This window comes from Bubalus kerabau, chromosome 1 (assembly GCF_029407905.1).
Source record: "Bubalus kerabau isolate K-KA32 ecotype Philippines breed swamp buffalo chromosome 1, PCC_UOA_SB_1v2, whole genome shotgun sequence".
NCBI classification, from domain to species: domain Eukaryota; kingdom Metazoa; phylum Chordata; class Mammalia; order Artiodactyla; family Bovidae; genus Bubalus; species Bubalus kerabau.
Genome location: NC_073624.1, coordinates 212,782,504 through 212,799,141, shown reverse-complemented (window position 1 = coordinate 212,799,141; position 16,638 = coordinate 212,782,504). Strand labels below are relative to the sequence as shown.

Below are 16,638 nucleotides of genomic sequence, written 5' to 3'. Positions count from 1 at the left end.
GCAGCCTGGAGGGCTTTCAGCAGAAGGCCAAGAGTTTGGGATAATAGGAGCATTTGAAGGGGCAACAGGGACGGAGAGGAAGCAGCCAGAGATGGAGAGGGCACGCCCAAGAGCAAATGGAGGTTACCTCGGATCCTCTGGTTGAGAGTAGTCACCCCAGACTGTGGAACCCAGGTGGGTCTCAGGACAGACCCTGTGCACCCAGGGTTCCAGTCTAGTCCCGCTGGAATGTCCCCATCTGTAAATGGGGAAACACCTAGGTCCACACTCCCAGCACTAGTGAGGCTCCAGCCTTGGAGTGCATTGGTACATGGCCCCCAAAAGATACAGCCCTGGAACCTATGGGTGGGAGCTTACAGACCAGGCTTTGCATCTATAGTCAAGAATCTTGAGATCATCCTGCATCAGGGTGGCCCTGTAAGACAGTGTCCTTATAAGAGAGCAGGAGTCACAGACATGAGGGCAGAAGCTGTGTGACCCTGGAGGCGCCTCTGTCCATGGGATTCTCCAGGCAAGAATACTGGAGTGGGTTGCCATTTCCTCCTCCAGGGGATCTTCCCAACCCAAGGATTGAACCTGTGTCTCCTGTGTCTCCTGCATCACAGATGGATTCTTTACCCTCTGAGCTATCAGAAAAACCTTGATCTTGTGTTAGGGTGGCCCTAAATCTAATGTCTTTGTAAGAGACACAGCAGGATCACAGACATGTGGGGAGAAGTTATGTGACACTGGAGGCGAGACTGGGGTTGATGCAGCCACAAGCCCAGGACGCCTGGAGTCCCCAGAAGCTGGAAGAGGCAGGAAGGACCACCTACCACCCGCCCTGGAGTCTTCAGAGGAATCACGGTCCTGCCACACCTTGATCCCTGACTTCTGGACTCCAGAACAGGAAGAACATATACCTATTGTCTTAACCTGCCCACTTTAAGGTAATTTTTTAAAGCTGCTCTGGGAAACTGATATGGTAGGTGGGCTAGACTGAGGGTTGACTGGATGGCATAGTCAGGTGCAGATAGCATGGCAAAGACTTGGAGGTGATGAGATCCCAGGACACATCCAGGGAACACAGAATGGCTGCTCAGAGGGACAGGTGAGAATAATGGGAGATGAGTTGAAAAGGTGGATTGGAGCCAGGCCTTGGAATTCCTCCTTTAATCTCTCCCACCTGTGTCAGGACTTTTATTGGGTCCCCATTTTTGCCACGGTCTTCCTCACCCTTGGACCTTCCCCTTTACAAAAAGAAAGACACACCAGCCCATACTGAACTTCGGCCAAGAGAATTCAAATGTAAATAGCCCCAGGTGGCTGGAGGTTCCTCTGTGGGCCACATCTCTCTGGAACGTTCCAGTTCAGGATTGTCCCATAGGGCATCTTGTTATGATGGGACTGTTGTAGACCTGTACCGACCTGTACAGGAGCCATCAGCCACATGGGTGACCCAGCATCTGAAATGTGACTTGTGCAACCAAGAGATTGAATCTTAAATGTTGTTTGGCTTTACTTTAAATTGAGATAGCATCTAGGGAAGCTGTTTACTATGTAGACTCTTTTAAAGCAGAGAGACAGGAAGGCCAGTGTGCCCAGAGATTGTGATGAGAGTAACAGGGAGTGGAGGTCCTGAACAGAGTGGCCCCAAGGTGACAAAGCCACGGGGGAGGGAAAACCTGTGGGCTGATGTGGTCAGCAGCATAATAATCCCAAAGACATCACATCCTGATACCAGGGCCTGTGTACGTGTCGCCTCATGCGGCAGAGGGGACGCTGCAGGTGGGGTTAAGGCCCCTGAGATGCGGACAACCCTGGATTCCCCAGGGGGAGCCCAGTGTCATCACAAGGCCCTTATAAGAGGGAGGGGGAGTGTCAGAGGCAGAGAGACGGGAAATTTGCACTGTTGGCTGTGAGGATGGAGGGAGGGGCCGCAAGCCAGGGATGCGAGGCCTCTAGAAGCTGGAAAAGTGGGGAGCCAGTGTTCCCCGGGAGCCTCCAGAGGGGACAGCCTTGCCCATGTGTGAATCTGAGGACTTTTGCCCTCCGGGACTGTTAGGGAGAATAAATTTGTGTTGCTTTAAGCCCCCACATGTGTGGTGCTTTGTTTCAATATAGGAAACTCACACAGCTGTGTTAAAAGCTGCCCCAGCACCTTGGAGAAATGGCTGATTCTATGCCCTGTGCAGGGAAACTACAAAATGAGCCTAGACATCTTGCGGTGCCAGAAAGTAAGGACATCCTCAAAACACCCCATGAGAATGAGGGCATGTCCAAGGGACACCGAAGCCAGAGGCCAGAGCTGAAATAATGCATCCTAGAAGACAGAGGACACCCAGTGAACTTGAATTTCTAATACACAGTGGATCATACTTTTAGTCAAAATCTGTCTCCAATATTGCCTGGGACACCCCTCTACCTGATAATCATTCGCTTATTTACCTGAAATTCAGATTTAACAGAACATATTATGTTTTTATTTGCTTCATTGGTAACTCTATGAGGCATGGAGGGGGATGAGAAGCCACTGATTTGCAGGGAGACACATATTTGCTGGAGAGGTCCCTCCTGTGGTTCCTAAATTCCACCCTGACTTTAAAGGTGCAGAGCAGCCTAACAGGATGTGGACAACATATTAAAAAGCAGAGACCTCAGGTTGTTAACAAAGGTCTGTAGAGTCAACGCTATGGTTTGGCCACTTGATGTGAAGAGCCAGCTCATTGGAAAAGACCCTGATGCTGGGAAAGATTGAGGACAGGAGGAGTAGGGGGCAGCCGAGGATAAGATGGTTGGATGGCATCACCACTCAACTGGACATGAATTTGAGCAAACTCAGGGAGATAGCCGGGGACAGTGGAGCCTGGTGTGCTGCAGTCCGTGGGTTCCGAGAGGCTGGGACAAGACATGGACTGAACAACACCAGGATGTGGGGTGGGGACTGGCAGGTTCGTGAACCTGGAGCAGAATTAATTCCACACACATTTATGGATATGGACTGAGCGCCTTGATCCTTGCTATTCCAGGAGCGGGTTTGCTCCAGGGCGGAAGCTGGAGGAAGCCAGAAAGCCCCAAGTACTTTTGAGGCTACTAACCCCTTGCGCCATCCCCAGCCGGGCCCCTCCAGCGGCCGGGAGGGACCAGAACTGCCCGTTCTCTGTCGCCACCGTGTGGCCGAAGCCGCGCATTACACTCTGCCCGATACAGCAGCAGAGCCCTCTCATTATTTATGTAAAGTGGGCGTAACTGCCCTTAGCCCAGGTCTGTGGGCTCCTCAGGACACAAGCCGGTCCCCTTCCACAGCCCACAATCCATCGCTCAGCAACTCAGCGCTGGCACGCAGTGGGCCCTCCCTAAACGTTTGCTGACTGAATACACGACAGGGACCGCTCCCCGCTACCCAAATGAAACTGAGGGTTTTTTCTTTAGCCTAACCAGATCCCTAACCGCCTGAGGTCCTGAGACACTGCGCACATTTAAATACACACCTGAGTGGGAGAGGAGGTGACACAGACGCTGGAAGCCACCTGGTTTACACCATCTGACCATTGGGAATTTACCCTGGTGTCCAGTGTGAGTAGGGCTTGGAGTTTATTTTTCTAGATAATTAATGTACGTTCTCCTCCTAGGCACTGTGGTCATTTGGGGTCTGGATCATGGATCATCCTCTGAGGGGCATCCTGGACACTACGGGGATTGACCAGCATCTCTGCCCCCCCCCCATTCGATGTCAGGAGCCCCCCTTTCCCAGTTCTGACGATGAAAATGTTCTAAAGTCTCCCCAGGTGGCAGGAACCTCCCCTCCCCCAGTAAGAACTGTTCATCCCATTTCTCGGGGATTGGACCAAATTGGCCCTGAACAGGCTGTGTCCCGGAATCTCCCCACATACCCACCCACATGGAGGGTTCCACTTGCAGAGTTGGAACATCTGATTTTCGTTTATTTCAAGCAACCCTTAAGATGGATTCATGTCCCAGCTAAAATGACTTAAGCTTGACTCGTAAAACTTTTTAGTGTTGGAAACATCACATGTAAATCCAAGCAGAGAGGGTCAATCCAAAGGACCCAGCTTCAGCAAATAACCAATTCTCAAATTCCCCAGCAATTCTTGGCTGTTTCTCTCCAATTGCCCCACCCCCACCAGGCTCTGTAGCAAACTGCATTTGTCCACAAAGCCAGAATGCTTACTGAGTAACACACGTAGCCACAATGTCACCATCAGAACTTAAAATTGTTAACAATAACTTTTTTTAAAAAAAAGTTAAGACATGTGGGATCTAGTTACCTGACCAGGGATCAAACCTGGGCCCCCTCCATTGGAAGTGCAGAGTCTTAGTCACTGGACCACCAGGGGAGCCCTCATGGTAAGGCTGATTTCTTAACAGTAACTCTCTGGGCAGCATTTCCGTTTCCTCGAGTGTATTGTTATTGTTTACAAGTCAGTTGGTTTCAATCTACATCCGGCGCATATTCCCTGGAGATCTGGCTCTCATGTCTTGTTCACGTACTCTAACCAGTGGTTCCCAACACAGATCCTCAGTGTGGATGAAGTTTAAAAAATATCAAAGCCTGAGTCCCCATAATTAGTCTGGGTGCCATGTGGGCAGCAGGATTTTTTTTTTTTCAATTGTAGTAAACATAACAAAATTTACCACTTTGACGTGTACATTGAGTATATTCACAATTTGGCCCACCCATCACCCCTGTCTCATTCCAGCATATTCTCATCACTCCAAAAAGAAATCCCACCTCCATTAGCAGTCACTCCCCACCCCCAGCCCCTGACAACCAGGATCTGTGTCTGCAGATCGGCCTGTTCTGGACATCTTCCATCAGTGGAATCACACCCTGTGTGTCTTCGTGTGTCTGCTTCCCTCACTGAGCATTGTGTTCTCAAGTTTCATCCACAGTGTAGGGAGGGTCAGGGCTTCTCTCCTCTTATGATTGAAGAATACTCTAGTGTATATATGGACCACCTTTTGTTATCCATTCATCCTTGAGGATGAATTTTTAAATTGTTTTTGTGTTAAAAAATTAAAGAAAAAAATTTGGCTGTGCTAGGTCTTCATTGCTGAGTACTGGCTTCAGTAGTTGAGGCACACAGGCTTAGTTGCATAGAGACCTAGGAATAAAATTGCTGAATTATTTGGTAATCCTATGTTTAATTTATTGAGGAACCAAGGAACAGAGTTTTTCGGTTTTATTTTTAATTTTCGTCGAGGTATGCTGGCATGTGGGATCATAGTTCCCGGATCAGGGATCAAACCTGCACCCCTGCAATGGAAGCGAGGAGTCTCAACCACTGCAGTGCCAGGGAAGTCCAAAACAGAGTTTTTAATTGAAATTTTTATTGAGATCATTGTAGATTCCCCTGGAGTTTTAAGAAATAATGCTTATCCCTTATACACTCTGTCCAGTCTCCCGCAAAGTTTGTGTCTGCAAAACGACAGTCGGTACCTCAACCAGGATACATTTATATCTAAATCAGATTTCCAAGTTCCTCAGTTTTTCTTGCGTTTGTGTATGTGTGTGTATTTAGTTGTCTACAGTTGTATCAGTAGGGTAGGTACATGTATACACCACCACAGTGGCCTATTTCCCTAACCTTGGCAACCACTCAAATGTCCTCCATTTCAAAAAGGATATCATTTCAAAAGTGCTATATAAACATAATCTTACAGTATATGAGACTGTGACATTGTTTTTGTTTTTGTTTTTTGTTCAGCATGATTCCACCGAGTCATCAGAATTTTTTTAAACTCTTCAGTGAGGCAGTCTGATATGATTCAGGTTGACCTACTTACAGCTGTTCTGCTAGCAACCCATGTGCCTCAGTTTTTCTCATCTGTTAAATGGGGAGGGGAAAGCACTCAGGTGAACTTTGAGAATTAGAGTAGATGGGGAACCAGGTGCCCGCAGTCAGGACCTGGAGCCCGAGAGGCTTTGTGATGGCACACCAGGTTGCCATGGCACCAACCAACGTGCCTGCCCGGGATGCTACAGCCCTGGTCCCGCCTCACTTGCTGGTGATTGGAGGAGGCATCGTGACACATGCTCCCACAGACCAATGAAGAGGTAGTCCAGAGGCAGGGTTCTACCGACGCTTTAGATTGGGGGAAAAGGGTAGAATTGAGTGAAGCCAAATTTTCCCTCACTTTTCAGGTTTAAATAGGCTTTCCGTGGTTTCTTAAAAAAAAAAAAAAAAAAAAAAAAAAGGCCTGGTCATCCCTGGAATGAATTCATTTCCATTTCATGAGGCTCCAGCCCGTTGTAAATGCCCCAAAAGGTGAGGCTAATAATTCTTCTAATAATTTTATCTCTTAAGACACACAGTTAACCTCTCTGAAGAAGATTCCAGAAATTTTCAGTGTGATGGTGGTGTGGGCACTTTGCCATCTCTCGAAGTTCTCATACCTAGAAATAAGAATCGGCCTGGGAGGTTATGAAATTAATATATTCCGTGGTTGGTTTATTTTTAATAAACCACCATTGTAGGCTCAGGGTGTGGGCGATTCTCACAGATTGTTGCTGTTCTTACGCCCACAAACAGATGGAAATAAATACTCTAGGTAGGTCATTTTGCAAGATGCACAGTTAAATGGACTGTGGATGTTTTGCCTCCCCTCCACTCCCAGAAACAAATGTTCTGGGCAGAAAAGGGGCTGGGTCCTTTTCATGTTTTGGCATGTGTATTAGTTAGCTATTGCTGGATAATGCATCACCCCCAAACTGAGTGACTTGAAACATCCGTTTATACATTAGAGTATTAGCCAGGAAAAAGAGTGACGTTCTGACACACTGCAGTGTGGATGGACCTTGAAAATACCATGCTCGGGACTTCCCTGGAGGTCCAGTGGTTAAGACTGCAGGTTTGCACTGTAGAGGGAATGGGTTCCATCCCTGGTCTGGGAACTAAGATCCCACATGCTATGCAGCAAGGCCAAATAAATAAAATTTTTTTTTTAATTAAAAAAAAAGAATATGATACTCGGTGAGAGAAGCCAAACACAAAAGGCCACACAGCATGTGATTCTGTTGATGGGAAATGTCCAGAACAGAAAATGGGAAATGTGGATCTCCAGGCAGATCCACAGGCACAGAGAGTGGGTTCTTGGTTGTCAGGGGCTGTGGAAGTGGAGGGGGTGAGGAGTGACTGCTGATGAGGACAGGTGTTCTTCTGGAGTGATGGACTGTTCTGGAACTAGACAGGGGTGGTGACTGTACAACAGTGTGAATGCACTCAGTGCCATGGAGCTTTACCCTTTAAAATGGTGAATTTCATGTTATGTTACCTCAGTAGTAATAATAGTAGCAAAGTAAAAAAAAAAAAAAACAACAACAACACAATCCACACATGGTTTATGCACTTCTCTGCTCACACCCCATTCCTCCGGGTTCTCCAGGGAGTCCAGGGAGATTCTAAACGCTCCCTCTTTTATGCAGAACAGTTTCTCTTCCCAGGTCTGACCACACTCAGGCCTGTGACCTCCCCTGATGGACCCCCAGCCCCTTCGTTCCCTCCCTTTACTCCCTTCTTCCACAAAATCACCAGCTGGGTCTTTCCACCCAGAGGCAGGAATGCACCGAGTCATAGTGTTGAGAAAAAGAGCAACACTGATGGTTTATTTTTCCATAGGAACATACTGAAAGTCACTCAGTCCTGTCTGACTCTTCAAGACCCCATGGACTATACAGTCCGTGGAATTCTCCAGGCCAGAATACTGGAGTGGGTAGCCATTCCCTTCTCCAGGGGATCTTCCCAACCCAGGGACTGAACTCAGGTCTTCCACATTGTGGGCAGAGTCTTTACCAGCTGAGCCACCAGGGAAGCCACAGAAGCATAAGTGCCTGAAAATGGATAGAAAGATCCAGAGAACCTTGCTGGGGCCTCCTCCCCAGGAAGGAAGAGGACCAGAGATGAGAGGCATCAGCCCTGGGGATTTAGCTTCATATGTCAGGTTGCAATTTGGAAACTGATAGCAGGTGACTTTTTGCGACCCAGTGGATTGTAGCATGCCAGGTTCCTCTGTGGAGAAGGCAATGGCACCCCACTCCAGTACTCTTCCCTGGAAAATTCCATGGACGGAGGAGCCTGGTAGGCTGCAGTCCATGGGGTCACTAAGAGTTGGACATGACTAAGCGACTTCACTTTCACTTTTCAGTTTCATGCATTGGAGAAGGAAATGGCAACCCACTCCAGTGTTCTTGCCTGGAGAATCCCAGGGACAGGGGAGCCTGGTGAGCTGCTATCTATGGGGTCGCACAGAGTTGGACACGACTGAAGCAACTTAGCAGCAACAGCAGCAGCAGGCTCCTCTGTCTATGGAATTCTCCAGGCAAGAAGACTGGAGTGGGTTGCCATTCCCTTCTCCAAGGAGTCTTCCCACCCAAGGACTGAGCCTGGGTCTCCTGCACTGATTCTTTCCAAGCAGGCAGTTCAAAGGGAAAAGCCTGCCAGGGGGTGGACTCAGGTTCCCAACTCTGACCTGCTCGGTGGCCTGGCGCAGGTCTTGTCCCTCTTCAGTTGCCCCTGTGCCCTGCCTGCGGGTGGGTGCCTGTGGGCCCTGGGATCCTTCCCAGGGCTGTGAGGGGCCACCTGAACGAGGGCTGCAGCTCTGCCTTGGCCACGTCTCCAGCCCCTGAGACATCTGCCCATTGTACACAGCAGATGGGCTGGAACCTCCCGCCTCCACAGGCAGCCACACCAGGTGGCAAGGATGTCATCAAAGGGCTCAGAACCTTTGTTCAAAACCTTGGGATTGGAACCTCCCAGGTTGGGGAGCTAAGACCCCACATGCCTCATGGCCAAGAAACCCAAAACATAAAACAGAAGCAATATTGTAACACATGCAACAGAGTCCTTAAAAATGGTCCACATCAAAAAAAATCTTAAAAACAAAACAAAAAGCCTTGGGATTTGCTTCACTCAACCTGATCCTGACCCAGCACAGGGAGCCTGATGGATTGAAGAACACCTCCTCCTACAATCTGGGTTCAGGAAGTAATTGTCTTTTCCAGACCAGCCAGACTCAAGCCTCTGAGTTCTCTCGTTTCTGTTGGCTCGCCGCCCAGCTCTTTCCTGAACTCATCTTTCTGACACTATCCTCTCGCACGTAACGGCCAGCTGTCCATCCACCAGAGCCTCCAGCTCTAGGAGCACACACGCCCCACCCCACTCTGGTCCTCCCCAGGGCAAAGGTGCCAAATGTCTTGCCCTGGCGTGACAGAGGTCACCATTTTCCCAGCCTCCCCATCCATGTCTTGCCTGCCCATCCGTTAAGCAGTGTTCCATACTTGAGAGTTTTGGTCATGGCAGAACCCCACTCTGGTAAGGATTTCTGTGTTGGTGAAAATCTGGCCCGTCTATCTGTGTCACAGAGAGCGGTGGGCTCAAATCATGCCGGGTTTGGGTGCCCCTTTGCCAAAGCTCCTCAAATGCCTCAAAGAGAGGCAGATGGGGCAGACTGCAGAGTCAAGTCTCCTTTAATGAAAAAAGAACAAATCCAGACACAAGTCTGGGTTGAACAGTCATGTCTAGAGGTGAGGCGAGGCCCCCGCACCCCTTGCACACTCCCTATGCTGCCCCCAAGTACGTCACTCAGCGGGGAAAGGAGGGCAACGGGAGCAGAAATGGACCCTGGGTCCTGGGTCCATCAACATGCAGAGGTCTACTCTGACCCTCGGGATCGCTAGATGCTCTGTAGCATGAGGATGGCATGCTGAAGGTGCTGGTGGGTGCCTGGGGCACAGCCATGGCCCCAGAGGATACCCAGAGGGTAGGAGGTGCCAGGCTGGCCCAGTTCCCAGACTGTGAGCAGCAGCTCCTCACCACCCCTGCTCAGCACAAGTTGTTCCTGATCTCCGCTGCTGCTGACCTGCCAATGTGGGGAGAAGCTGGGGTGGAAGGGAGAAGGGGCCCTGGCCTTTGGAGCGCAAGTGGACAGGAGACTGAGGGCGCCCTGACCTGAGTTTCAGTGGCTGCCCCACCCATGGGGACTCCAGGCCAGGAGCCAGGGCTCTACCATGTAGACAGGGAGACCAAGGCTCAGATAGGACCCCCTGCCCATAACCACCCAGTTAGACCTCCTACTCAAGCCTGTGTCCTGGGGAACAGCAGCTCCTCACTGGTGCCAGCTCTCCCTGCCACTGGGCATGGCCATTTGAAGCCAATCCTGCCCTCTGAGATCCAGCCCAGGTCAGGGCACTCTGGTCTAAACAGAGATGGGGTTTTCACTATAAAATAAAATCATACAAATTTTTCTAAGATGCTAGTAAGGATTGTATACTACTGCATTGGAAGTCTGTTTTAAGAGCGGCTACAATTTCTCAGAGATTGCCAGAATCGCTCAGGAAAACCTACAACTGATTCTGCAATGAGATGACATTTTGCCAGCTGCTACCGGTGACCACATGGGACCATGATCCCCAGTGACATTCTGCCATCATTTGAACACATTTTATTTCCAGTTTTATGCTTGGGAGTCATAAGTCTCAGTTCCTGGTTCCACCAGGAGCCAACTGCTTCCTAGGGCTTTCTCCCAAAAGCATGCAACACACGAGGCCCATTTGAGGGGGCCCCTTGGTCCCCTGCACCATCCTGTCGCTGAAGAGCAGCAGCACCACCTGCTTGGACACCAGGAAGCACAGCAGGCCTGGGGAACAGCAGGGCGCCCAGGAGGCTGGGCTCATTCCTCAGGGTAAACATCTGCAGCTTTCCCAAGTGGGGCGCATAGCTTACCTGGTTGTTGTTGGGGGGGCACAGGGCGGTGACCATGGAGTCAGGGGCTCCATCCTGGGCAGCTCACACCCGAGGACACCTGCTCCTGTAGACCCTTGGACCATGATTTGAAACCAGCTCTGCAGGGTTCAAGCCCTCTCTGTCCATCCAGTCCCAACCCTGGCCCTAAACTCCAGACCCATGGCGCCTCAGACTTGGCTGTCCATGCTGAGATCCTGATGGCTCCCCACATCTGCCCTCTTGCCACCTTCCCTTCTTGCCTGGTTGCTGCTCCATCCCCCCCACAAACCTGCAAACTACACCCAGATTGCAGCCCTTGCTCACCCCTCCACAGCCACCACCCCAGCCCAAGTCACCACCATTGTCCACCCAGCTAATCCAGCCACTTCCCTGCTGGTCTCCTGTTAATAAAAGTACAAGTCAGACTCCTCCTTCCTGTCCCCAACCCCAGCAGTCACCTGTGAGGCTCTGTGACTTCATGTCTGCCTCCATGCCACTCCTCAAACCCACCGCACTGGGTCCCATCTTGGAGGCTCTGCACATGCTGTTCTCTGTGCCTCTGATGCTGTTCCCGACAGGCCCTTTCTCATCCTTTCTGTCTCACCTGAGCATCACTTCCCCAGAAACCCCCTCCCTCCACAACCACTCTGTGGATTTGCCTCCACCCCCGCAGTCTGTCATCTCATCTGCTTTATTTTCTTCAGAAAACTGCCATCAAAATCAACTTAGTGATTCATTTGTTTAGCATTGTTCTCCCCCAGCAGGCAGTAAGCACCTGTAGGTATGCACAGTAGGTATTTATTAAATACTTGAGTGAATGAAGAAAGGCGAAGGCAGGGAGGGCTTGGCCCCACAGCGGGTAGGAACTCCATGACTTTTCCCCCTGGGGGGTGCAGGGCCATGTGGGTGCTATCTCGAACCAAGACCCTGTTCCCACCGTCTGACAGTTAGTAGCCAAAGCCATACTTGCTAGAATAGTACACCCACTTGGGGGCCCAGAAAACAGGCTGCTGCTCTCCTGGGGGGTCCTGCATGGCTGGGCACAAGGAGGAAGTGACATGATGGGGGGTTCCTGGAGGGGCCTGGTGGAGGCACAGGAGATGGGAAGAAAGGTCCAGGGCATAGAAAACCAACTCTTGAGGCTTCCTAGCGGTCCAGTGGTTAAGATTCTGTGTTTCCACTGCAGGGGGAGCTAGTTCAATCCCTGATAGGGAGAACTAAGATCCTGCATAATGCATGGTGTGGACGAAAAACAAAGACAACCCAAGCAACTCTTGCCTTGAGGGAAGAGGACTGGGGGACCCTGGGGTCACAGCCACTTTTAGCAATGAATAAATCTGAAACATGTGTAAGGTCCAAAACACTGCAGGGCTTTGCTTTATTTCATTAAGCATTTTTTTTTTTTTTTTGGCATTAAAAATAAAATAGCTCAAGCCCTTGTGGCAGCCCGGATGGAATCCTTGGAAGAGGAAAAAGGCGGGAATGGGGAGCCTAGGGAAATCCAGCAGCCCAGGGGGCGGGCTGGGGAAGCCAGAAGTCTGTCTTCTGGGCTTCTCAGCAAATCTCACGTTATCTTGTGCCGCCCCTACCTGGGGGGCCCGAATCCAGGCAGAGCTGCAGGTTCCTGATGGCTTCCTCTACCCCCTGCCTTGGACTCCCCTGGGGTCCTGGGGAGACAGATCTCTGTTGAGGGGCACAGGATCTGGAGGACAACCCCACCCCCAGCTCCCACATCCAGAAAAGTCCCATGTTCAACCCAGGAATCCAGACACTGTCCACACTTTACAGGTGGGGAAACTGAGGCCAGGACAAGGGCTGTGATGCTAGCAAGGCACAATCCTCACCCCCCACTTCACAACCCTCACCCCTGCCCACAGTTCCTGTCTAGGATGGAGCGTGCTCACCTGCCGGGGCACTCTGGAGGGTCCCCTGGGCCAGCAGCTGGATGGGGACCTCGGGGGCACAGAGCCCCACTCTCCAACAGGGAGTCCTGGGGAGGGAGCAACAGATGTTGGGAATTGGTGGCGGGCTCTGGCCTCCCCATGGAGACCTCGTGACTTCCCGTGCCCAGCCAGCTGTGAGGATGCCCTCTGCATTCCCCACTACCTCCCCGCTCCTGGCCCTCACCTCACTGCCCCACTCCATGGAGTCAGGGTCTGAACCATCTTCTCCAGGACCTGAGGCCTCCTGAGAAGCCAAGGGGCCTGCAGGGGGCACAAGGATTTGGGGGTGGGGGCAGAGCCTGGCCCCACATGGAGAGCATCTGCCGTGGAGATGGTTTCAGAGCAGGAAGGGATATGACAGGTGTGTGAGATGCAGGGCAGGGAGGAGCAGGTGACGGGGGAAGGAGAGGTACTCACAGGGCGCCCGGCATTGGGGCAGTAGCAGCCGGCCCACCTTTCGGAAAAGTCTGCCCAGAGGCTGGGGGATGGCGAAGATGGGCGGGCTGTGGCAGCAGTGGGGTGGCAGCCGGTCCGGGGTGAAGCCCTTTAGAGTGGGGAGCTGGAGGTCAACAGGCTGCTTCTGAGTACCTGTGCTACCTGGGGGTCCTGACCCTCACCTAGGACTGCTGAGACACCCCATAGAGGGGCCGCCCTGTCCCCCTGACACCCCACACCTTAGTGAAAAAGTCATCCTGCAGCAGGTGGTCCAGGCTGGGCCGTTCGGCCGGGTTGGGGGCCAGCAGGCGGGCGATGAGGCGGCGCGCGTTGGCAGACAGGTGTGCAGGCTCAGGGTAGCGGCCATCTCGGATGTTCTGGTACATCTCCGACAGGGGAGCCGCCACGAAGGGAGGGACGCCAGTCAGCACCATGTACCTGGCCGGGTCGGAGGCAGGAAGCAGGGCAGAATAGATCCTGCTTGGATCTATTCTGGGCATCCAGGGTTGGTTCACACCTACCTGTGCACCCCTACCCTCAATCCCTGACACCATTCCTGCTTCACACTCATTTTCTCACACCCGCCCTGTGTCCACTCTCACCTAGTCATTCTTGTCTGCACAGAAGACACCAGCATCTGTCTGTACACCTGCCTGCACCTGGGTTACACCTGGACACCTGCATAGACCTTTCCAGTTTTAATTTATGCTTGCTCGCACCTGTTCCAATCCTGCATATACCTCACGTCGGTACAAATGTCCTGATCTGCCTGTGTACCTAACACCTGCACACACCTGTCCACACCTCTGGGCATGTTCAAATCCGTCCTCTGCTGTACATACACCCTCCTGAATCCCTATTCATACCTGTAGGCTCAAGTGATGGCAGGTGCCTGCTCCTGCCTGCCCCCAGCTGCATACACTGAGGTTCTGTTTGCTCATACCTGCCTGTCCCCACACTCAACCTCCTCCGTATATGCTTACACCTGTCCTTACCTGCCGGTGCCTGTCCCCACCTGGGCATTTCTGCCCTCCTTCCCCAGGCCTGGGGCTCCCAGGGCGACTCACATGATGCAGCCCAGAGCCCAGATGTCCGACTGGCAGGAATGTCCGTTTCTGGACACTACCTCCGGAGCCAGGAAGTTTGGGGTCCCGCAGAGCACTCTGGGGGCATAACGGGGGCTCAGGAAGACTGGGGGCCCCCACACCAGACCAGGCCCACCTGCACCCACCCAGAGAGCCGGCTCAGAGCTTGCAGTCACCTGTGGCAGCGGCCCCCTGGCCCTATCTTGGTGGCCAGCCCCAGGTCTCCGATCTTCACCTCCATGTTCTTGTTCAGGAAGAAGTTACCTTGTGGAAGGGGACGCAGCGGGCAGTAAGGAAGGAGCGTGGCTTCAGTGGAAGCCCCGCCCTCACCCCGCCCCGAAGCGCCGCCCAGGCCGTACTGAGCTTCAGGTCCCGGTGGACGATGCGCCGCTGGTGCAGGTAGCTCAGGCCGCGGACCAGGCCTCGAAGATAGTAGCGCACTTCGGGCTCCGTCAGCGTCTGCCGTGCCTGCAGCACGTGGGCCAGCGACTGCAGGGGCGCGACAGGTGCCACACCACCGTCGAGGAGACACAGGTGAGTTCCAGGGGCCCAAGAAGGCAAAGGAAAATTCAGCCGGGCCCAGGTGAACGTGGCTGATTGTGGCATGGGCATTGGTGAGCTCTGAGCCCGAGGATGAGCACAAGAGTTCAGTGGACGGAGGGGCCACAATGAGCTTGTAGGCCAGAGATGAACACAAGGTTGGGTACACGCTGGGCACAGGTGAGCTTAGGTGTATTTAAGTGGGCTGAGTTCAAGGGGTCTGTGAAGGTGCAGCTAAGTTCAGTTGGGTCCAGGAATGGGCATTCCTGCCAATCAGACATCTGGGCTCTGGGCTGCACCACGGAGTGGCCCTGGGAGCCCTGAACCTGGGGAAGGGGGCAGGGCTGCCCAGTTGGAGACAGGTGTGGGCAAGTGGGGCCTGGCTGAGTACAGGAGATGCACAGATGGGCTAAGATGTGCCTAGGTGGGTCAAGAGAGCCTTTGGGTGGGCAGAGGTGCACAGGTGGGCCTGGTGTGGTCTCAGGTTAAAACAGGTAAGGAGAGACAGACAAGGATGGGGGGACACAGATGAGCTCAGCAGACACGGGTGGGAGGGGACATGCCTCCCTCTTACTCTGCCCCCGCACCTGGCGACTGCAGTATTCCAACACCATGTATACGTGGTCCCGGTCAGCGAAGTGGGCGTGGAAGGCCACGATATTGCGATGTCGCAGGCGGCTGTGCAGAGCGATCTCGCGTTCCACCTGCAGGCAGGGCACCATGTGTATACACCCGGTAGGCACCCACACCCGAGGCATTCATGCCCCACAGGCGAGCTCCACACCCCAGGGCAGGGACCTCTCTGGGGACCCGCTTCTGGGGCTCCTGGGCACTGACGCGCAGAGAGTACCTTGCCGCGGGCGTGTAGCCGCGCAGCCCCGCCCCCTCCGCGAGGCACCACTTTGAGCGCGAACACAGCGCTGGTGGACATGTCGGTCAGCTTGTAGCAGCGGCTGAAGGCGCCCTGCAGGGCAGGAGAGTCAAGCTGGGTGCATACAGGTGTGAGGACAGATGGCCAGGCCTCCTCGCACACACACACAGCTCACACCTTCCTACCTGGATCCCCAAAGCAACACAACACAGATGAACACGAAGGCACACAGATACATCACAGACGCCTCCATGCCTGGACACCCTGAGTCCACAGAACCCCAACACAGTACCCAGACACACGCTACAACGCCCGCACACAGAAAGCACAGACCTATGACAAACGCAGACACTCACGCACAGGGACAACAAAACAGAGTCTGAGTCCGCACCAAGGCTCAAAAACACACAACACACCCATACCCTGGACACATAACCCACGACACAGCACTGCACGCCCAACACCGGTTCCCGCCACACAACGCGCGCCGCACAGCGAGTACATCGCAGACCCGGGCATCCACCCACGCCAGCCCCGCGCCAGCCTCCAAACTCCCGCAGACACGCGGACACGCAGAGACAAAAGCCAGGGCACACACTGGCTCATCTGCGGGTCGAGATCTCGCTTGCGCTCCGCCGGGCTGGGACCCCCGCTCCGCCCAGCCCCCTTGCCGCGGACTTGGAGTGCTGGAGTCCCCACCTTGCCGATCAGCTTCCCGCGCCTGTACACGCGCCCCGAGCTTGGGTCGCGCAGGAAGACGGAGACCAGCGGGCAGCAACTGCGCCGCCGCCGCGGCGGCCGGGGATCCATCCCTCCCTGGGGGCCTGGCTGGCGCACTGGCGCAGCCTCGGGCGCGACCACCGCGCACAGCGCTGCTCCAGGGGCCGCGCGCTACTGGGGCGCCTCTTATTGGCCGAGGGGGGAGGGGTGGAGTCCAGACGCTCCGGGCGGCCGGTACGGGAGGGGGCGGGCGCGTGGGGGCTTGTGGGCATGCGGGGACACCGGGCTGGCGGGAGTTCCAGGGACCAGAGCGGCGCTGGCAT

General features: G+C 53.5%; 1 protein-coding gene across 1 annotated transcript; it reads right to left on the bottom strand.

The window, feature by feature from the left end:
- Nucleotides 1-12,090: 12,090 nt before the first annotated feature.
- Nucleotides 12,091-16,406, bottom strand: PLK5 (polo like kinase 5 (inactive)). The gene is made up of 11 exons (XM_055566769.1): nt 16,295-16,406; nt 15,575-15,688; nt 15,312-15,428; nt 14,544-14,673; nt 14,361-14,448; nt 14,167-14,262; nt 13,339-13,537; nt 13,082-13,208; nt 12,849-12,925; nt 12,626-12,711; nt 12,091-12,388 (listed from the first exon to the last, which is right to left on the bottom strand). Exons 1-11 carry the CDS (start codon nt 16,403-16,405, stop codon nt 12,307-12,309), a joined length of 1,227 nt encoding a protein of 408 aa, XP_055422744.1. The 5' UTR covers nt 16,406; the 3' UTR covers nt 12,091-12,306.
- Between the last annotated feature and the right edge of the window lie 232 nt (nt 16,407-16,638).

Coding starts and splice junctions, on each gene's coding strand:
- PLK5 (XM_055566769.1), bottom strand. CDS start 16,405: ATGGATCCCCGGCCGCCGCGGCGGCGGCGCAGTTGCTGCCCGCTGGTC. Junction 13,538..14,166: donor TGGGCTCTGGGCTGCATCAT/GTGAGTCGCCCT, acceptor CGACCCGGCCAG/GTACATGGTGCTGACTGGCG. Junction 12,389..12,625: donor CCTCCAGAGTGCCCCGGCAG/GTGAGCACGCTC, acceptor CTGTCTCCCCAG/GACCCCAGGGGAGTCCAAGG.